The 22,873-nt window shown below is 38.5% G+C and overlaps 1 protein-coding gene across 9 annotated transcripts in view; it reads right to left on the bottom strand.

Annotated features, from left to right (window-relative positions):
• Positions 1-22,873, bottom strand: part of CCDC148 (coiled-coil domain containing 148) — an 80,489-nt gene that overhangs the window by 2,247 nt on the left and 55,369 nt on the right. For 6 of the 9 annotated variants that reach the window (XM_072875026.1, XM_072875028.1, XM_072875025.1 and 3 more), the window contains 4 exons: positions 14,794-14,934; positions 7,196-7,314; positions 4,717-4,834; positions 1,958-2,098 (listed from right to left, as the gene is read on the bottom strand). In XM_072875026.1, coding sequence (XP_072731127.1) covers positions 1,958-2,098; positions 4,717-4,834; positions 7,196-7,314; positions 14,794-14,934 — 519 coding nt within the window. Of the gene's footprint in view, positions 1-12; positions 1,547-1,957; positions 2,099-4,716; positions 4,835-7,195; positions 7,315-14,793; positions 14,935-22,873 lie in introns of those variants that run through there. The other 3 variants (XR_012044428.1, XM_072875029.1, XM_072875030.1) reach the window with 3 other exon arrangements.

Below are 22,873 nucleotides of genomic sequence, written 5' to 3'. Positions count from 1 at the left end.
AAACCACAGCAATGATAAATAGAAACAAAACAATACTTTCCTCATACACACAGTGCATCTTACAGGTTCTGTGGACATATATATTTAAAAAGTTTTAAAAGACAGTCAGAAAATTACGGTCATAAAATAAAGCCTTCAAAAGCAGAGAAACTCTACAGTGAACAAGCCTTATCTCACTGCACATATCTTGATATTATCCTTTTTAATATTAACAATCACAGACTATTTTAACAGAGAGCCCTGGTTGTCATTCCTCAGCAAAACTCAAAGGGTAGATGAGGAACTGAGTGACTTCTAATTCAGCCTGCTCACTGAAGAGTTGCTGACTTCTCTAATGTTCCCCATCAATACAGCCCTGCTTTCAGCACAAGACTTAATCCCTTCCTGTTTGTTTCTATGGAATCTGAGTGCTTCAAACACATTTATGATTTTTCTCACAGCATTGCCTTGTGACTACATGGCAGTACCACCTCCATTTTACATAACAACAATTAATGCCCAGGGAAATTACTTCTAAAATTTGTCAAAAGGTTACTTGACAAAATTTGTAAGCCTCTTTCAAATCCGTCTTCCATGGGCTACGGTGGAGGGGGCAGTGAAAGTACAAGAGAGAGTGTCACATTGCCTTCAGTTCTAGCATCACCTGCCACGGTGCGCAGAGCTGCTGGGAAGACCAACGCTGGGGAATATTATCCATAACCACTGCAGCTCTGGGATGGAGCATGCTAATATATTTGGCAGGAATCACGTATTGCAGCCTGAGCAGTACCAAAACCTGGTTGGAGTCAAACCAGGAAGAATATTCTGAGAATTCAGGTATCAGTCCCAAACACGCATCTTCAGAGCATTTTTAAGCTAAGGCTTTTCAGAACCTCATACATCAGTCAGATTTGGGTAAATTTTAATAGCCAAACAAAAACTACATCTCTTGTACCACATCTCTCCTTTACCAAACTGAGAAGCTTTAAAATGTCTTAAAATGGGAACTGCTGGACAAGCTTAGTTATAGCCATTGTTAAATTTCAGCTTATTCAGTGCTAAAAGAAAGCTTTCATGCTATAGAATTATATCATAGCACTTCTCTTTCTGTAATCATAACTTTCAAATTCCAGAGTGGGAATAATTTCAAATGCATAGACTGAGCAGATGGGGAACAGTAAGGGAATCAAAAAATCCTCCCCTATGTTGCTTAATTCCATTTGAAATTGAGCTAGCACTGTCCTCAGCAATCTGAGTGACCTGAAAACAAGAGCATAGTTACTTCAGTTTCCTGCTTCATTTACACCTCACTGGTTTCTTCTCCTTGAGCCCTTGCATATCACATCCCAACTGGTCCAGCAATAGTGTACAGATAGTCAAGATACTAATTTTCATCTTATGAAGAGATTTGTGCTGTGCATAATCTTCCAAGAAAAAAAGAATACCCCATACTTAAGTTACCTGGGACATAGCTCTTTTGTATACAGTCAGGAGAACTTTTATGCTGAGTCAATTCACTTCAAATACTTGGTACAACACTAACTGGAGCAGGTGAAACGGAGGCATTCTTTTAAATAAATGCATAAAAATGTAAAAGGGGTGAGTTTTGAAATGAAAAAATAGCAAACAGACCAGTCAAAATGCCTAGCAAACACAGGAGCTGCCCAACGGTCCATTTAGCCCAGTATCCTCTCTCCAGTGGTGGCAATGGGAGATGCTGTTCAGGGAGAGCCCAGGAGTCCTACACTGGACCTGAATGGACCTTTGTGGTCCACTCTTGTGCTCCTCCAGCATCTACACTGGGTTAGAGAGATTACCCCACCTATTATACCTAATGTTTTTATTTTTACGCACATTATATTCTGTATTCTACTGTTAATATTGCTATTTAGGATAGAATATTAATATTACTATCATATATCTCTATTAAGATATATGTGCATACAGTAAACTATATAGTATGATTACAGACAATTACCTGCTGTTCACTGTATGTATGCAACTTAAACAGTGGCTTCTGAAGATCAAACTCTTCTTTGGTTCCAATGCCCATCCGAGCTTTAGATGCTACTGTATCAGCCACTACTCTAGCTGGATCTAATTTTGCAACAACAGCAACCTAAAATACATGATATGAAAATAACAATTACCCTATCTATGTAGACCTAAGGTGAGAAAAGCTTATTATCAATAACACATCCTTTGAGAAAAGGATCATTTACCTGGTTTAAAAATTTCAAAAGTTGTCTTAAACCACCTTGTATCCATATATGAAAGTTGTAAAGCTTAAAACTTGAATCCAGAGTAAAAACACTTTGACAGAGAATAATAATCAGGGAAATTTTTTTTCCTGTTTCCGAATGGAGACAATTTAATTGGCTGGACTTAATACAGCACTGTGCATGCCCAGAATGGCTGTAAAGTGGAGAATTGCCTGCTATGTGGGCATGCTTAACACAGAATAACCTGCATATTGTGAATGCCAATTGTCAGTCCTTGAAAACATAAACTTGAAAGCTGGATGGCATTTCCATAAAAAGAGAGCTTATGTTGCTACCTCGTCATACCCCTGGTAGGAGATAAGCTTACGCTAAGCTTTAGGCTACCAGAAAACAGCACTTCCCAAATATGTGCACCACTGATCTTTGCACTGTAACGGCGGTGCGTGGTCCTGGCTGCGAAGGAGGCCTCAGCTCAGCAAGGATGCTATAAGAGAGAAGCAATAGCATCTTTGGCGCTCTAGCAGAGATTGACATGAGCTCTGATGTTCAAAACCAGCAACCAAAAGGAACCAGCAGACTTGTAATTTAGCAATACCCACAATTCCTGGAAGTCTAAACTTTCTTCTTTTTCTTCTGATGGAAACAAAGGTGTTCAGATCGGTCGTTCCCAATTTTTACAGTCATGGGCAACCACATGGAGTGATATGCCACAAATAACATAATTCTTTGGGTTTTTTTCCTCAAGTGCATCTGTTTTAACTGTTTAATTTCCTGTGGCTAGATCAGTGTCAAAGATTCTCTCAGACACTATATTGTGCAAGAGTCAACCTTCTTTCATTGCTTATTTTCTTTGTGTTAAAATATTCAGATATAGGCTAATAGTGCTTTGGAAAATACAGAAAGATGCATGAGCAAAATAAAGTCAGGACACCATCTGAATGGCTAAAACCAGAAAAAAAACACTAAAATTGTGTATGATAATTTTTTTTTTCCATCTCTTTAATGAAATGTCATCTTCATATTTACAGGCTGTCAAAATATACAGACTGAGTGACTTTACTGAAGATCTTTTTTTTTTCCCCACATACAACCAAGGGGCATATTTTATGAAGCAGTATTTCATTAGTGTGAAACAGAATAAATATTGGTTAGAGAAATGTAATGAAGTGGGAACTCTACCATCCTGGTCAAAGGCCATTCTAGAAGCATCCTCTACTTTGGTAAAAGAATTGGGTCAGTCAGAAAAGATCAACAGATCATGATGCTCAACCAGTCTCTTGTAAAATCTGACACAAAAGACAATGCAATTCAACCAGTAACTTAGAAAAGACTTAATAGAGTTATTATTAAAAATGCACTGACAACCTAAAACAACACTGTTAAAACTGCAAAATATTTAATTGAATCAGATTATTAAAAATAAAGCATTATTGACTGGAAATGAGCCTGAGTTCAACAGTTTAAAAAATGACTGAAATAACAGACTAATGATCCCTTAGGTCTATTTATTCCTGTTATGCTCAGGTCTCCCACAGAAGATGGCTTGGAATATTTGACCTCTGTTATATTTTTCTTTCTTCTTGACTTTGTACACCCAAATGCTGAAGTGAAAGCACTTATAAGGCTGCAAACAGTCCACGAGGGACTAAGGAAGAATTTCACTGGCATGCACACTGTACTGGGATGGTTAATCCTGAAGCCAAAGGACATGCTGAAGGTGAGGTCAAGGCTGCATCAAATACCATACTTTTAACCACAGGTAGTCCCAGGGAGAAAGCTGCTGCATTAGTGCTGTTTAAATTATCCCAAATCAAAAGGGTTTGAAGAGCACCTTTTCTCCCTCCCTTATTTTCCTTTGGCTACACATTTAGGCTGCAGTTCCCGGAGTGTAAAGAATGTGAACTCCAGATTTTTCCTTTTAATCTTTGGAGGAAAAACCAAGGAGGTTAGATACAAAAATATAAATGAAGGTAAAATTACTCTTTCAAAAGTCAGCAGTAGAAAAAAAACCCAAACAAACCACTACATTTACTATGACAAACATTAGCAAGCATTTTCTGGGATGTCCTTTTTAAAAATAACGTGCAAAAGTTTCACAGAGAGTTAAATCTCTCTCTGAAGAAAAGTTGTCCAAGTTCTGTAAGTCTTCAGAATTTAAAAATAATTTAAATTACTCATAAATCTTGCCTAAGACTCAAGGCAGACTTAAGATTATTTAAAAAAAAAAAAATCAAAAGAGAAATCACATCCAACCCAGAAAAAATAGTATCTATTTTCAGATATCGACAGCTTCTACAGTGCAATTTAACATCATAATGTTCCTATTGTCAGAGTTACAAAGCACATAGGATTTACAATGTGACAGAATTACTGTTAAAGTCAGACCAAAAGTGCATTTTAATATCTTCATTTATTTGCTTTTGATAATTGTTCTTTTTATCTTTCACGTAATATGACAGTATGTGTTTGTATCATTACTGTATATGAAAATACTATATACAGGAAATAAAACCACCTGTTGTCGGAGTGCTTCAAGGCATTTCTCTTTTTCCTCTTCTTCACGTGCTTCTTGAAGGGCCAGTTCCTTTTTCTCCAGCAACCTTTTTTCTAGTAATGCTTGTCTAAACTTTACCCTGCAAAACAGCATACGTACAAATGGAAAAAACATTGGTCAAGTGTAATTTTAAATTCCTGTTATGGTATTTCAGTTTGAAAACTAGTCTGATGTTTTCTATATACACCTAATAATAATACGGTGGTTCATCAAAATACCTGAAAAATGCAAAAAATGCTTTTTCATTTGAATGTGTCATTTTTATTGGAATTTTTTGGTTTGGGGTTTTTGGGCAAGGGGGGGTTGGGGAGTTGTTTGGGTTTGTTGTTTTTGTTTTTTTTTTTAAAACAACTTGGCTAACCTTTCAGGTTTCATTTCTAGAATGCAGATTTTCTCTAGCATGCTTTATATAGCCCTGTTACTCTTTTTTTCCCCTCTTACTTTCTCTGCCAAGAAGAAATGTTCTCTGACATCCGTGTATGGCAGAACAACTCTTTCCTATAACCCTTTCCATTAAAAGAAACACATCACTCCCAGTCTTGTTACTGGAAGAAGCAAGCAAACTTCAGAATTAAATCCTTCTTCAAAAGGAAAAAACTGGAGGTTAGCACAAATAATCCTGAAACTTTACCTACAGCATTATTTTTGCCGGTCAACTTTTCACAATAGGTTTTTATAGCCCTGATACTACTACCATGACCGTATTTCCTAATAACCCTCAGTCCACTGCCAAACTCTGTTTCTTATGAAGCTGTAGGGTATTCTTTGGTATGTCACTTTTAGTCCTTATATAGGAATTGCCATTGCCATGCTTTGCATTCAGAGAATTACCCTTCTTTTGCCCTTCAAATTTTAACTTGCCTTTAGAGAAATGGAGAAGAAAGAGCTGCTTCAACTACAGTAAAACACGTATTTTTATCTTCTTACTCTCAAAATTTTAGTAAGCTCAAAGGAGTATATAACTTGTGCTATAAACTGCAAAAATCAGAATGAAACGCACAGTTATGTTGGTAGCTAGAAAAGACCACTGCATCAATAATCTGGTAACAATTATCAGGACAAACAAATTTGTCCCAAGAGAGTGGTACAAAGCTGCCTGAGGATGCCCCAGAGAGGCTTTCAGTTTCTTACTGTAGCCATTGTAGTTTAGGCAGATGAATGCTTACAATAGTAATCTTCAGAGGTAATTTTGTTCCAGGGAGAAAGCCTAATCTTCTTTTTATATGAAGAAAATTTAATAAAAAGCAGATACTAATATTTTTCTGAAAAATGACAAAAATTATATTATACTGAAAACCTTTCACTCTGCTTGAGCTGACTACTATGATACATGTTATAAAATACTCCAGTGTTATAAAATATGAAATTCAGTACCCTGAAAACTTCTTTAAATTACTAAGAAGGAAAACTGAGGGGCACTCATCCAGGTCTAATTTCAAAGACTTTGTCTCTACTGCAGAAGTTTTCATGTACATAGGAATGTGAAGCATTGCTAAATGGAAACATTTTATGGCATTTCCATATCCAGTTTGAATAGGTGTAAGTGATTACAATTGACTGCCAAAGTAACTGACAGGCAGACCAGGGCAGAGCAGGGACTTCGCATCTTGATGGAGCATTTGTTGCTCCTAAGAAGGTGGTTCACGCTTTCATGACTACGTTATCCTAAGATCATCATCATGTTGCCAATGGTTCATGCCAATGGTTCTTTAACCCTATTTTAATTACATTTCTGGTCCATGCAATTTGGTGGCTCCCTCTATGTAAAAAAGTAAGCCTGTGATTTGAGAGCAATTATAACCAGACTACATACAGGTTTTTTTATGCTTGTCTGTGACAGAGGAATTCCTCTATGAAATCAAGTGTTTCTTCAACAGATCATTAAAGGCCACATTCTGCAATGAAGACTTGGCAAGGATTCAAATGTTAACAGGCTGAAGTCCTAAATTATATCAAACAGGTGAAGAGCATCTACAATTAGATGCTCAGTTTAAGACCCTCTAAAAGAATAAGAAATATCTTTGAGGCTGTTAAATGCTTAATGTGCTCCTCTCACTTGCCTCTCAAACAGAACAAAACTGATTATAAATAGTTTTGCAAAGTGAGAATGTAGAAGGTCTTATTACCCAGCTACAATTAAAAAATTCACAAAGGGAGCTGGTTTTAATGTGTGTACCCTATCACGATTACGACAGTTTAGTGCTTACAAAGGTCTAAAACTTTGATGGATACGAATTAATTCAAACTAACAAATAAATTGCATCCAGGATACAATCATGATGCAACCTTGCTGTATAGACTGGGGTAACTGCCAAACAGGAAGAAAAAAAGAATTACTTATCTCAATTTATTCTAATTTAGAAAGTTGGGAGATCAAAGCAAATTAGATTATAAGAAGTTCCTATTGATACTATAGGTATTCACATTTAATTTCTTTTACCTTTCTCTGTCTTTAACTGCTTGTGCAGCCATTAATTTTCTTAATTCCTCCAGACGTTGTAGATCTTCCTCTTCCTTTTCTTGCCACTTGAGCTGTTTCTCAGCCCAGTACTTTTTCACCTAGAGTTTGAACAAATACAGTAAACAAAATAACAATCATTCACAAGCCAAGGTAGTGAGAACAAATAAAGTAAGAAAAGCATTAAGTTAAGGAAAATCCAATTTTGATATTTCTAGAATAAAATTTATATTTTCAAACAGTATGGGCTAACAAGAGATTTACTAGGACAACAAGAGGGTGTGGAACCTCCACAACAAAAATAGTAAAATCAGACTGTGGACACTAATTTGAATATAATTTTTAACTTCAAACTAAAGACTACCACTTTAATTTGCTCCTTGCTTTCCTACTCTGCCATCAAAACCTTCAACTATGCTGCTCAAGTGAGTGAATGTTCCTTGAGTTAAAATGTCCTAGGTTAGCTTAAATGGCTGGATCCATGCCAGCCCAGTTCATTTTGGCTGAGGTGGAGAGCCTGCTGAAGAACAGGAAGAAGCATATGAGTGGTCCTCATGTAAGTATGAAACTTTTCCAAAGCTGAGTGAGAAAGGCCTCAAGCAAGACAGTGAAACCCAAGCAGGGAAGCTTATCTGGAAAGATGAGGTTTTTTGGATGCAAAATGAGGATTTGGGATTTAAAGTAAATATTGCTGAAGTGAAACTCTGAATTCTTTATTTGAATAAATTCTACAGGATTCCATTCCTAAAACCAGGGCAGTTCTTCAAAGACAACTGGTAGAATTTGCAGCAAGCTTGTAATTCCCACCTTGCCATAACATACGTTACAAATCACAGAATCATTTAGGTTGGAAAAGACCCTTGAGTCCAACCGTAAACCTAACACTGCAAGCCCACCACTAAACCATGTCCCTAAGCACCACATCTACACGGCTTAAATACCTCCAGGGACGGTGACTCCACCACTTCCCTGGGTAGCCCCTTCCAATGCTTGACAACCCTTTCGGTGAAGACATTTCTCCTAATATCCACTCCGAACCTCCCCTGGTGCAACTTGAGGCCATTTCCTCTTGTCCTATGGCTTGTTACCTGGGAGAAGAGACCGACCCCACCTCTCTACAACCTCCTTTCAGGCAGTTGTAGAGAGCGATAAGGTCTCCCCTCAGCCTCCTTTTCTCCAGGCTGAACAACCCCAGGTCCCTCAGCCGCTCCCCTTCAGCCTTGTGCTCCAGACCCTTCCCCAGCTTTGTTGCCCTTCTCTGGACACGCTCCAGCCCCTCAATGTCTCTCTTGGAGTGAGGGGCCCAAAACTGAACACAGCATTCGAGGTGCGGCCTCACCAGTGCCGAGTACAGGGGCACGATCACTGCCCTACTCCTGCTGGCCATGCTATTTCTGATACAAGCCAGGAAGCTATTGGCCTTCTTGGCCACCTGGGCACTCATGTTCAGCCGGCTGTCGACCAACACCTTAATGCTACCTCAAGAAGAAAACATCTGCAGCGGTACACTTCCCAAAGTTTCGAATGGTGACTCGAGCTAACCTCACAAGCCACCAACCAGCTTGGAAAGCTGATAGAGCAGGTTTTCTTAGACACAGGAACAATAATCACCTTCTCATCTTTGAAGTGCTGACTTCAGATATTTTTTAAACACAATTTTCAAGAACATCTGAATTACATTGAAATTCAGGAGCTTGACTCCAACACTGCATTCCTAAGCTAGCATTAGGCAAACCTATTCAAGTACTGGTCACCAATGCTGGAGCCACTACAACGCAGGGTTTGTAAGGATCTCAGGAGGTCATCTAACCCACACAGTATGATTAGCATCAATTAAATCATTCCTGTCTAGGTAAGACATCCCTGAAATATAAATATATTTACTTTGCTTCTGAGATAACTATTACTATTAATTTTCACCAAATCCCAACTGCCATAGTTGGATTACCAGCAGTACTGCTCCTAATAAGCAATCAGTTAGGTATAAAGTATAATATCTGTAATACGGTACAAGGTCAGCAGTGACTGCAGAGCCAGATTTGGAACAAAGAGCAGCTCTCCATTGCAGTGGGTGGAAGGCCAGTGGAGCTCCTTGCTGATGGATGCAGGAAGTTCACACGTGTTTCAGGAAAGACCGGGCAACTGCCCAAAGAGAGAGCCCCTGGGGAGGGGTTACTAAATTGACAAACCACAGCAGCATCAGGGAACAGCCGGAGACAGGGAAAGTAGCTGGGAGGGAGGGAGGGAAATTATCGCGTTTCCTCTATTGTTTCAGCCACTGCTGGAGATAAAAGACAGGGCTGGGCGGGCTCCTGGCCGATGCCAGCGCAGCCCTTCTCCCCACCTCCCATGGGACCTCAGCTGCTTACTGCAAAACTCAGTGCTAGGGGATAGGGCTAACTTCATCTCATGGCTTGGTGAAAACCATGCATCCTTTGGAGGATTAACAGCGATACAGACTGTAGGCAAATGATGACCATTAATACAGAATAGAAAAAACAAAGAGAATACGACAACACATAAAATCACAAGTAAGATTTTTAAACAAGCACTAATAGACAAATTATATATTAGGATAAAAAGCCCTTTAGTTTACTTAATTTCAACAACTAATTTTCAGGAAGGGTTATCCATCTGTAGATAGGAACCTGTGTATGAACGTAAGTTCAAAGACAGAAGAATGTATTCAGGGTGCCACACTCCTCATTATGTTAATAATATAAACCAGTTCAACCTACGTAAGGTGATCAGATATCATCATAATTCCTCAACTCAGTCTATGAAAGGTATCAGTTATGCTTATTGGCAACATGACGCGCCAGCCACTTCTTGTATCCTTTTGCCTATGGAAAACCCCAGCACACCTCGATATAAGACCTCCCATATTTCCTGATCTTGCAGCCTCTTGCCCTAACTGAAGCTAAGCTGAGCCATCCTGCCTGTTCCAGTTATTAACACATAATGATAACAACACCGCATAGTAATACAACTCATATGCCATGTCATCTCCAACTGGTATCATATATTCTCCTTTCTGCATTATACTAAGTACTCTGCTATCCCAACAAGAAGAGTTAGGATGACATGGTAGATCTACAAGGGTTAGCGCTCTTGCAATTTCTCTTTGTTGTACTTCTCACTCTTTCATTTCCACTTTTTTTTTTCCATTCCATGTGCAGGTACCAGAAGAGAAAGACAACCTGGGACACAGAAATAATGACATACCCTGATGTACTTCCAAATCAGAAACCAAAAGAACAGCCAGGGAATGGCATGGTGAGTCATACCACCTCAGGGCTGACTGAGAAACCCCTTAATTCCTTAGACCTAACAGACTTCTTGGCAATTGCTATGACAAGTAAAAAGATAAAAGCTACAAAATTCACTGAAAATTATTGCTTCCAGCAAAACAAAGATAGTGTTTACCTTGAAAATCAAGACTGAGTTTTTGAAAAGACTGCTTATGATGACAGAAGCGTATGACAATGCTGCCACTTATAATTCACTGACAAAACAGCATTACGTTTCTAACATTTAAAATACAGCTGGAAAAATAGAGAATAGAAGCTTTAGAAAAAGATGTAAAAAAATCTAAGAAAATCTTAAGAATTTTAACAATCTAAGAAAATGTTAATTATAAAATTAATTATAAAAGCAATTGAAATTATACCTCAATAATCTGTTGATTTTATAATTAAACACAGAAAGTTCCTGTGAAGGTCTGAGACCTTATCCTACCTCCCAAAATATAGGTAATTTCTTACAATGAAATTTACTTATGGAATCATCTCACATAGGAAAAGCTTCAGAAAATGGCAATAAAAATAACTTCTGTATCATCCCCTGAACTATGTTGAATTTAAGCCTGTTTTGGAGATTGAAAAGGCAGTCCAAATACCATCCTCTTTATATGATTGACTTTGTGCAGAAAAGCCTTTAACTATGATTCAGAATAAAACAGCGTTCCAAACAGTGCTTATATTTCAGAATTCTCAATCTATAAGCCAGTCATTTCTTTATATAGGCCATTTTTTACACCTGAAGGACAGGAAAACAAGGACGGCTATAACCATATTTCTTAGAATGCTTTTATTTAATATTGTTTATTATATGAATACTTATATGTATGAAATAAAACTCTCTCTTTTGCAATTATTCCCTTTCTGTATTCTGCATTGCCTGAAGGCTCTCTCATAAACTCTAATTAGGGGCAAGTGGATATTTCTGAAATTCTGTATTTAAATATATAGGAAAAAATCTGATCTGCAGTCCAATAGAGCAAACGTAGCATTGGTATTTAAGATTTAATGTCATTTTACCCATGCTCGGGTTTGGAAGTACTTGACATACCCTGCCTAGGTTACAAACTAGGTAGAGAGTGGGCATTTCTTTTACACTGATCACGGATATTTTATATATTCTTCTTGCTCCCACAGAACATTCACCAGAATAGCAGCCGCAGTATAAGGTTAGCAGCCCTTTTTAAGGATCTAAGGTGTAATATACTCAAATGAAGCATATGACTGCTGACCTCAAACAGCTGCTATTCCATCTGTGCATAGGCAGAGGACTGTTCTATACAGTCACTACACATAGGCCAGAGAAAAGTGGAAAGTTTGCACAACCAAAATATTTACACATAAAACAAATACTGCTGGTGGTTAGGTCAACACAGCCCCACCAAGGCTCTTCCCTTCCTTGTGATTTCAGAGCCACCTGTCACTACAAACACAACGCGAGTAAAGACAAATCAGCAGAACAAGCTGTAACAAGAAGAAAAGCAGTAGTGAAGTTTCTCATAACCTAAGCAGCAAACCATCATTAAATACGGGCTGCCCCTCTCTCTGTACCTCTGTTCCAGTGCTGGTGGAGAAACCACAAAATCTCACAATCACACGCTCCAACTGAGACAATTTACACATTATCCATACCAGTCAAAATTTCATCACATCTCACCCTGAAAACTCTTATATAGAAGATGAATGCAGACACCAAGTGTAGAAGTTCTGCCTTAATGTTATAAGTTTAAATCCAGCATGTAAGAACAGTAACAACATATCAGCCAAGAACAAATACCAGGAAACACATGTCAGTGTGGGGAAAAAAAAAAAAATCACATATACAATAAAGTTTTGTAACACAATACACATACACATAATCTTGAAAAATTCCCCTGTGTCTTTTTATAGAGGTTTATGTCTAAAGAGTTCACCAACAGTATCTACAATAAGCCAATTAAAGGTAAAGGTAAAACCAATACCAATTTAAACTGAGCCAAGATTTCTCTGAAAGTGCATGGTTTGCAAATACATAAATACGGCTTTCTCAACTTTTGAACCTGAAATTATGTTCTCAAATATTAGAGATAAATTTAAGGATAAATAAAACAAATTAAAATAAGGATAAAACCATGAGTTACCTGGCTGGACCTCATAACTGAGCAGGAGATTGGACTAGAGACCTCTTCAGGTCCCTTCCAATCTGAACTTTTCTGATTCCTATGAAAAGTGAGAGCATTCTGTGTATTTTGAAGGAAAGAGAAACATCTCTTGAAACTGACTTTTCGATAATTAGTTGCAATTTTGCTAACTATATGATTTAGCATAGTTTAATGGAAAGATTGTGCTCTGCCAAGAATGTATATTTCATCTTTAAGATAAATTGCAGAAAAAGAATAAAATCAGGTGACCAATGTAAGAAGAGACTTCTTCAGCTAGAGAAGAACTGGATACATGCAACATGCAAACGCAGTCATGACCAAGAAGAATGAACTCACAAATAAAATCAATTCGAAATTAGGCAGCTTTTCAAATGTTGGCTCTGGGGACTTGCAGCAATGAGAAATAATGAGGAGATAACAGTCTCTATCTGGAGACAAGAAGGCTTCAGCAGCTTCAGCTGCTTTTCTCCAGGTAGCACTTTCAGTCAACTGCTTCTTTGCAGAACTGTTGATATAACCAAATTCAATGGTTATGCAAACTACCACCAGGAATACCATAAGCCACAAGAGCTTCTGCTCTTGACCTGTTTGACATGGCATGAAGATGTATGTCTTTGGACAAAGCAAGGAAAAAAATATATTTGAGTGCTATAAAAATAGATAGGGAAATTCCAAATAGTGTAGGACTTTATTTTCATTCTTCTGCTAAGGCAGTAAGTTTCACCTGCCTGAAAGTCATTTATTTTGCTCTGCTATAATTTCTTTTCTGCTTTTAGTAAGCGTTGTAAATTGTTTTAGTAACAACTTAATCAAATTCTGTAAGTATGGATAGTTTTGTGTTTGTTTTTTTTCCCCTGCAAGGAATATCACTGCAATGGACACCTCTACCAACATGAGAATCCATCAAATTCTAGGGTGTCTAACTGGCCATGTTGTAGTCCCATCAGTAAACGTTTGCTCCCAGTAAGATATGTTACACAGAAACATGGCAAATAAATAAAGACAAGAAGGCAAAATCTAAAGAGAAAACATTATGACATATATAAAGATTTTGTTTTCTTCCTTCTTTTGCACAAGCCTTCTGTACTGTGACGTATACTGATGTCACTAAAGCCTTCATATGCATCATGAAAATACTCTATTTGGAACAGTTTAGCCTTGTTTTCTTAACTCTGCTTCTAACTGGCATGTTATAAGAGCACAGCTTTTTGTGACCCTTCTTGCAAACACGTTAGCATGAATAGTCCCATGAGAGTAAGAGAGACTATTTACTCATCAGCATTTGAAAGACAAAGCAATAAGAATCTATGACATTCTCTGACTTATTTTTTCCACAAATAATTATGCAGTCTTAACAAATATGCCACAGGTGAGTTGCACTCTAAGCATGCCAGATTTCAGTGTAAAAAATAATCAGAAAAAGAGGTAAAGTTCTAATAAAACAACCTCCTGGATTTTTGCCATATCATTTAAATAAAAAGGTCAACACAAATACATGTGCGACACAGCTTCATTTTCTAGAAGCATTACATTCACTACAGTGGATTTCTGATTTTCTATGAAGTTCAAGTTTAGACTTATGCATCAAAGCCATTTCCCAAGTAGTCACCGCATAAGTACTTAGAATAATGTAACATAGACTTCTGATATCCTGAGATGGTTAATATTACCCTTGTGCTTCAGGCCCACTTTTAAGGTCCTTGTGCTGCAAAGTGCAGTGTGCTATCTTGCAGACAATATACTGTAAGGCTCATTTGCTGCATTGCAGCATACTTAACTGCAGCGCTGGAAGCTTCATAGTCTTTGCCACATTGCTAAAAAGCACAAATCTGTAAGAGTTAGAAATCCCATAGTGCCTCTGCGCTGATTTTGTGTTACACAGAGATAGTCACATACGCTTACTTGTGTATGGCTTTTTGTTGTTGTTGTTTTAGAAATGTAATGAAGTAACATAACTGGTATGTAAGAGCAGGCAGCTTTAAAGCTAAAATGGACAGTAGCAAGACTCAACTAACCATTTGCTCATGTCTGTACTAATACTTAATACTTTACAAGAATACAAGGCAGTGAGATCAGTTAAAGATTTTAAAGGCAATTGTACATGTTAACATATGCAAAAAAGTATAAAAGTTTCTCATACTTTCTCTTTCTGCTGAGCTCTGCGAATCATTTCCTGTTCTTTCTGTAGTCTTTCTTTCTTATCTTTCTTTTTTTTTCTTCTGGCAGCTACAGCAGCTTCTAGTTTAGCAGCCTCTTCCTGCTGTGCTTTCCACTGTAGAACCTGGAAGAAGCAGTTGAAAAGACAGTCCTGCAGCCGACTTGTGTGATACTGTGATCCTGCCAAACTGAGGCCGAGAAGGAAACGCATGTAATCCATTTCCAAACTAAGATTTATAATCTTATCAGCAGTACGTAATCATTCAGTAAGCACCACCTTTCCACATGTTAATATGCAATTCTCAACTGACTGGCATAATATGCAATAAAATCACATATGAAAAGATTTTAGGCAAAATTGCCAAAACCATCTCAGTAACAGCAGATCTTAAATTCCCCTTCAGCACTTAGACTTTCAATGACATGTAAATTTCTTAACGAACCTATGAACGAATGGAGACCAACACTAACAGATCAGAGTCTGCTCGCATCCTTCAACTCAAGCATTTCTGTAACAGCACTTCGCTTCCAACCAGGACTCTGTGGAAATCCAATGGTCTCCAGTGACAGAGACTTCACCTTTTGTCAGATTTCAAACTGTGCAAAATTAGTCTAGGATCCCTACCACCTGTTCAAGGGCTGTGACCAGTGCCTATAATGGGCTTGTATACCTGACATGCCGCTCTGCTGTGGGAAGAGAGACATCAGCTGGAGCCCAGCTGCCCAGCAGCTTCCCGGACCACTGGTTAAGTGCATGCAGAAGCACGGCAGGGACCAGCTCCGCAGCACCTCTCGTTACAGGGCCTGCTACGCTTCTTACAAAACGTGTCGGGGATGGGATTGACCACTTAGCTCAACATGCCAAAAATCCATTCTTGACACATTCCTGACACACTGTATTGGTTAAACAAGACATCCTCAGTAACTGGTAATGGGTAGTGACTTATTTTCAGTGTTCTCAAGCACACTGTTCTCAGTCAGCGTGGATCCCCGATTTACCTTGGTGTTGTCAAGAGCAGTTGTATGTTCATCTGTTTCACACTGGTTTCAATAGGATTAACGATGTCTCCCTTTTGTTGGCCTGCCAGCTTTTTGCAATGGATTTGGCAAGTCCCCACACAACTCTATATTCCTTAAAGGAACAAGCATTTCAGCCACTTTTCATCTGGTTTTCTATACTACAGTAAGTAGTTTAATACTAAGATATTAAAATATGTTACTTATATTTTTTCCCACCTTTACTGCATTTCGCTAGCTGTGTGCACAGACTCTTAATTCTTCTATTCTGTGCTTGTGATTTTTGTTCACAAATGCAGCACTCCCTGTGGTCTGAGGTTCTCAGTGAGTTGCACCTCTGAGTGATGCTGTGTTTGCCCCGCTTCTTTGCTTAAATAACAATTATATTTTGTTCTTTGCAAAGTGTCCCAATAGACTAAACACTGCTGTGACTTTTCATGTAGTGCAGACAAAGTAATAACAGAAAAATAACATGAAATTTTACAGTGGTTGTAAAATTAAACTCTCTCTTTGTTAAAAGATTTAAAGATAGCTTGTTAAAGAGATAGTCTGCCTGTAATGAATGTCATGTGTACACAGACTAAACAATAGTTACTTTTGTCTCCTGCAACCTGAGTTTATCTTTAAAAGTTCAATGCAGTCTGCTACCATACCCAAGCATAAGCATTAACTGGTGCATTTTCATGTTTTAATAAAAAGTACTGAGTTTTATGGTTCTTCAAGCAACTTTCATTTACACTGTTATTCTCTCAGAGTACGTACAACTTTTCCCAGCTTCAACTCCATCCCCAAAGTTAAGAATTATGACTTAGCTGAGCATTAACCTCTTTTTAACCTCTTTTCTTCCATTTTTGTAAGTAATTCTCAGTGGAGGCCTGTTCATAACCGCGTTTCACCTTCTGTAATCTCCTTTCTCTCCTTTCGGGGGGGGGAAGCTAGGAAACAGCCATCTTCACCAATTAAATGTTTTACAGGAAAAGAACAAAGGCCCGAGTCAAAAAATTATCCTTGCAACTAGGAAAACGTAGGCAGCTAGGAGAAAAAAGGCACAAGATCCTGAAAACCCAAACCTCTCTACTTCCCTCCCTCTCCACCTTATTTGGACAATGCTACTCCTTATTTTATGGGGCAGTGGGGTAGAAACAGGGATAAGTTTGCCTGTGCCAGCAAGTATTAATGGCACTCAATGAATGTAAAAAAATGTAGTGGGATGGTTTGCAAGGAGGGAACATAAACGTGTGCACATGGAAACTGCAGTTGGGCATGCATGCTTGAAAATATGCAACATGGATCAATTAGGATACATACATGCAAACTGCACTTATCCATATGTATTTGAGTGTGCAGTACTATAATGGCAGACAGCATAGAAACAGCTATTTTTCTTTTAGCTATTCTTAAAAAATTATTTCAAACTGGAATTCAAACTTGTACAGTATGAAAAGAAAATTAAAAGTGTTACTGCAGTGTTCCTCAGCACAGATGTTACTCTTCATATATGATCTTTCTCCGCAGAGTTTTGAAAATGTTCCCTTAACAGGATCTCACATATATGGTGATGATGATGATGATGATAATAATAATAATAGTTAATGAAAGACATATTTGGTAGAGCTTCTTTGGCAGTGGTAAAACTACCCTTTCATTCCTAAAAGGAAAAAAGCACCACCCCTGGCACCTCCCGCAAATCCTTTAACCTGCCAGTCATAGGTATGTTAAGTTTCTATAAGAACTGGGGAGCACACTGAGCACTTGTGGGACGCAGAGAACACCTGTTCTCCCCCCATCCCCAATTTTCCATTAATTAGAAGTGACATATTAACATAAAGAACCCTTAGACATAAGTACTGTAATATAAATAGCTCTAAGCATCTGCATTAAATAATTTCATTTTTTCAGAAAAGAGAACTAAATATGACTGGTCCCACTTGAATATATACTGCATATGAATCATTTACCTAATTTCCTCAAAACAGGTTATTCAAAGAAGCACTGGGCAAAATTTTTTGCTAAGTAGCAGGTTTCCCCCCCAGTAATATCACGCTTTTGGTCATCCCAAATACATTAATAAATTCAAGCAGTATGTTCCAAATAGTTTCCAAATTTTTATTTAATGTCTTGATTAATCAAGACTACCATATCACAGCATAAATACCTTGAGCCCTCTTACCCAGGCTGTGGGAGATTCACATTCAATTCTTTATTCCATAAAAAGGACTATGAAGCCATGTTTATGATTAAAATTATTCCAGGTTGCAGAAAACAGAATCAGAGCAGCAGAGGTTGGAAGGGACCTCTCAAAACTGTCTAGGCCATCCCCCCTGCTCAAGCAGGGTCAGCTACACCTGGTTACCTAGGACCATGTCAAATCAAAGTTTAAACACCTCCAAAGGGTGGAGGCTCCACAACCTCCCTGGCCAACATGTTCTAGTGTTCATCCACCCTCTCAGTAGAAAAGTGATGGATAGAATGGAATTTCAAGTGTTTCAGTTTGTGCCCATTGCCTCTTGTCCTGTCACTGGGCACCTCTGAAAAGAGCCTGGCTCCGTCCTCTTTGCACCCTCCCCTCCAGGTATTTATACACATTAGTGAGATCCCCCTGAGCCTTCTCTCTTCCAGGCTGAGCAGTCCCAGCTCTCTCAGCCTTTCCTCACAGGAGAGGTGCTCCAGACCCTTCATCTTAATGGTCCTTTGCTGGACTCACTCCAGTAAGAAAGCAATAATGAAACACTTTGAGGCAGGGGCCTGTATCCAACTGTCCTCAAAATTAAGAAGAACATCCTCATTTCTAGAGTAGCTTGAACCAGGGTCTTCTCATTCCCTGACACTGTAGCTGTTCCACCTGAAAATCACCAAGAAGCAGAAGAGCATCTCTCTTCCAGTGTCCAGACATTCATTTGGGACTGTCTTCTCTGCTTCTCTGCTTCTCTGACATTTTCTTTAATGTCAAAGAATTACTCTGGTATAGAGAGGAACACATTTTCGCTATAGTTCAGTCCTCACATCATTCTCCCATACCAGTTCCCATACTCAGTTCTGGGACTCAAGTCTTTCTCTCCTGTCATCTGAGATCTTACTTCCATAAGTCTGTTCATAAGTAAAAACATCAAGTCGACAAGCAGACGCTGTAAGATTTAAGCAAGTTCCAAGAAAAAGAATGAGGCATTTAGCTATGTTTTTAGGCAAAACAGAAGTGCATTTTCTGAGGAGTATGGAAAGCAAGGATTCTTGTGATGTAGTTCAGCATAGGGGCACTACCAAAAAGGCAGGAAATAAGTAGGTAAGAGGATCTAACACGCTTTCTTGGGAGAGTTGTCTGAACTCTCCCAAGTTCTGAAGAGAGCCACTGAAGGTGAGGAACAGCCAAGTATAAGGAGCAAGATGTATTCAGACCTTTATTTCAGGGTTTTCTATAGTTGTGACACTGATAACAAATTCAGCACTAGATGGGGTCTAAACAGCTTGCTTAGCTTGGCAAGAACGAAAATGGATAAGTGAGGACTTAAGCAAAAAATTGCTATGTAGCAGAGGTTTATTAGATGAATCCTACAGAAGAAGCCAGTGGGTTTGGGCCTACCTCATGCAGAGGGAATGACAAACTGATTGGTTCTAAGCTATGCAAGAATAAGAATACCATCAAGCGGGCAAAGAAATCCATAGCAGCTCTGCATCCTAAAGGAAGCAAGTTCCAAGGGAAGTGTCAGCAGAATGATGTGTATCACTCAATGAAAACAGCCAATTACAACTTCAAACCATCCATCTAAACAAAAATACAGAGCAACAATAAAAACAGAAGGAGGATTACATGAGATGACCATACTAGCAGCGAAAAGACTTCTAGAGGGAAGGTATCAATTTTCAGAAGATCCTATTTTCTGGAGCTTAGCCATAATACCTGCATGAAACCTCCCCCATACCATGAAACTTTAACACAAGGTCTTTGTCTAAATAGAAATTTTTATTTAGCAATTTTGACAGCAGTCTGCTCATGCATTTTAGCAGTTTAAGAATCTAAAATAAAATGCTAAATTGTTTCAGTTACCTTTCACTTGCTACACTAACAAACTTAAAAAGGAATGTTTTGAAAATGAATGTGGAAGAACATGCAACCATTTTACCTCACTTTCGAAACAAGCTGAAGCAAAAACATACACATGAAGCTTTAAAATCTAACTACAAATAAACAAATGAATGACATCTGCTAAAAGTCTACTCAAATTGGAGCTAGAATAAACTGCAGAAGCATTCAAAGAAACTTTAAACTTACTTAATAACATCATTGAGATTTCCTGAACTGAAATGAGGTAACAGTCAAACTATGTAACAAAGAAATTGCTTTTTTTTAAGCTTGTATTTTCCTACATCCTGCTTCACACTCCTTTCAAACTGTGGTGGGTTGACCCTGGCTGGACACCAGATGCCCACCAAAGCCGCTCTATCACTCCCCCTCCTCAGCTGGCCAGGGGAGAGAAAATACAATGAAAGGCTCGTGGGTCGAGATAAGGGCAGTTTAATAAAAGCAAAAGCAAAGGCCACATGCGGAGGCCTTTGGAGCAAAAGGAAAACAAGATTTATTCTCTACTTCCCATCAGCAGGCGATGTCCAGCCACTTTCTGGGAAGTAGGGCTTCAGTATGCATAGTGGTTGCTCCGGAAGACAAACGTCATAAATAACGAATGCCTCCCCCTTCTTCCTCCTTTCCCTTAGCTTTATTGCTGAGCAGATGCCATATGGTGTGGAATAGACCTTTGGTCAGTTTGGTCAGCTGTCCTGGCTATGTCCCCTCCCAAGATCTTGCCCACCCCCAGCCTACTGGTGGTGGTGGGGGGAAATGTTGGAGAGACAGCCTTGATGCTGTGCGAGCACTGCTCAGCAGTAGCCAAAACACTGGTGTGTTATCAACACCTTTCTAGCTACCAATACACAGCACAGCACTAGGAGGGCTGTTACGGGGAAAATTAACTCAATCTCAGCCAGACCCAATACAATAATGAGATATATGCCTCTCTTCAATAATGAGATATATGCCAATGTAAGTGGGCTCATGACATGATGCAGCTTCAGTTTCCTCCAAGTCCGAGAACCCTCTTGATCCTTTACTGGTCTTCTCTAGATATTAATTTACCTATTAACCAGGGATCTTTTTTAGTTGTTTGATTGCAGCCATTAGTTAGCATGGTGAGTCCATTAAATTGGTCCCAATAAAAGTTGCAGTTAACTGATACTTCAGGGGAACTACTGACTGGAAATGGATGTTGAGAATAGAATTGGCCCAGCAGAGTCTGTCAAGACGACAACTGATTAAAGGAAAGCAAATAACAAAGCAGTAAGCAGATACAGATACTAATCTAGTCTAAAATAATTTCAAGCCTCCTTATTCATTCATTTTGATTAGCAGTTGTTTGCATGGCATATGTTACACACCAATCTCATGACAGGCCATAACCACTTTCCCTAGTTATTTTCACATAGCTCTTCTGTTAAAGCCTTTTGATTCAACTCAGAAATCAATATTGGGGCACAATCTAGGTTTTCAGCAGGTTTCATACAAACAAGTGAGCATAATCAAATACATAACTTCACTCAGCTGACAAAACATTAATCATGCAATGAGGTTCCCCAGACAAAACTGATATGCCAATAATTCAGTACATATCTCCACTACCTTCTACAATGTTATCTATGCTGCCCTAAATCACTACTAAACACACCTATTTACTCAGTGAGTAGAATCTGCTTTCCATTTTTATCTAGTTAGTTTTTTTGAATGCATGAGCCCATCACCAATCAAGACAATGGGTAATAAGAATGACAGAAGGAAGGAAAGTTTCATTGTATTATAACTTCCCCACAATACCCATTTATTCTTTTCTGTAGGCAGCATATGAAGTTAGTTTACATTATCCCTGCCCCTCCCATGTTTATCTAATCCATGCCTTTTCATTAAGGCAAAAGAGGAGTCACTTCCTTTAAAAAATTATTCATAATTGCAACAAAAAAGGAAAAATTAGTAAAAAACAGAAAAGCACTGTTTGCAAAATATTTATAAAATGTGATTCAGCAGGCTGACATTATGCCATGTCTTCCCCACATGAAGAGTTAAAGTCATATAGGATAAAATGTTCTTAACAGAGCTGAGCTAAATTAAAGTGTTTTATTACGCAAGAAATAAAAAAAATTAGGAATTAAACAGCTGATTCAAATGTCAATATATTTCACTTTTTAAACCACATTTGAACATTAAAACATCCCTCTGCTAGAGGGTAGTTTTAGTCCCAGAGCCTCAATTCACTTTGTGGGCCAGCCTGCCTATAAAGGGGAACTTCTAAAGGGAGTACCGTCCACAGAAGGTGGCAGGGGCCAGAATGAAAAGATTCCCAAATCAGTCCCCTGTCCATATTGTCACAGGTTCAAAAATTAGGAGCTAGACTATCTTAACTCATGATAACAAAGGATATAGCGGACTGCCTCTTACGGAAACCCAGCCTGCATCTGCATTTACCTTGCAAACTACACTTTACTGTGAGTTTGTACAACACATGGCGCTGTGGGACCTCAATCCTATCTGAGAGCCTCTGGGCACTGCTGCACAACAAGTAACAACAAAGGGCAGGCAGTGAAATGGAGCATAATAGTTGAGGAATCTCTGTGGCATGCATTTCCATACTTTTAATATTTTGCTGTTTAAAAGTGACTACCTGATGCTGAATTTCCAGCATTCCTATAATTTAAGCTTTTCAAGAAAACCCACTGTATTCATCAGGTTTTTCCTCCAGAGGTAGTATTGTGCAGATCTGAAGAACAAAAAAAAAATAAATCCTGAACAATAATTCTGATTCACTGAGGCAATAATCTGGGACCGCAGAATGCACAAAAAAAAAATAATGTGTTCTTGATTGTATTCTTTCATTCCTATGAGTGCAAAATCAAAAGGGTGGAGTTTACTGTGTCAACAGTAAATGTTCTGTTTAAATATAAAAAAAATCCTAGTAGTTAAACTAATATTGAAAATACACTGAAAACCGGATCCCCTATTGCCTGTTTCA

This window comes from Ciconia boyciana, chromosome 10 (assembly GCF_034638445.1).
Source record: "Ciconia boyciana chromosome 10, ASM3463844v1, whole genome shotgun sequence".
In the NCBI taxonomy this organism is placed as follows: Eukaryota; Metazoa; Chordata; class Aves; order Ciconiiformes; family Ciconiidae; genus Ciconia; species Ciconia boyciana.
Note: the sequence above shows the minus strand (reverse complement) of the source record. Positions and strands in the feature narration are given on the sequence as shown.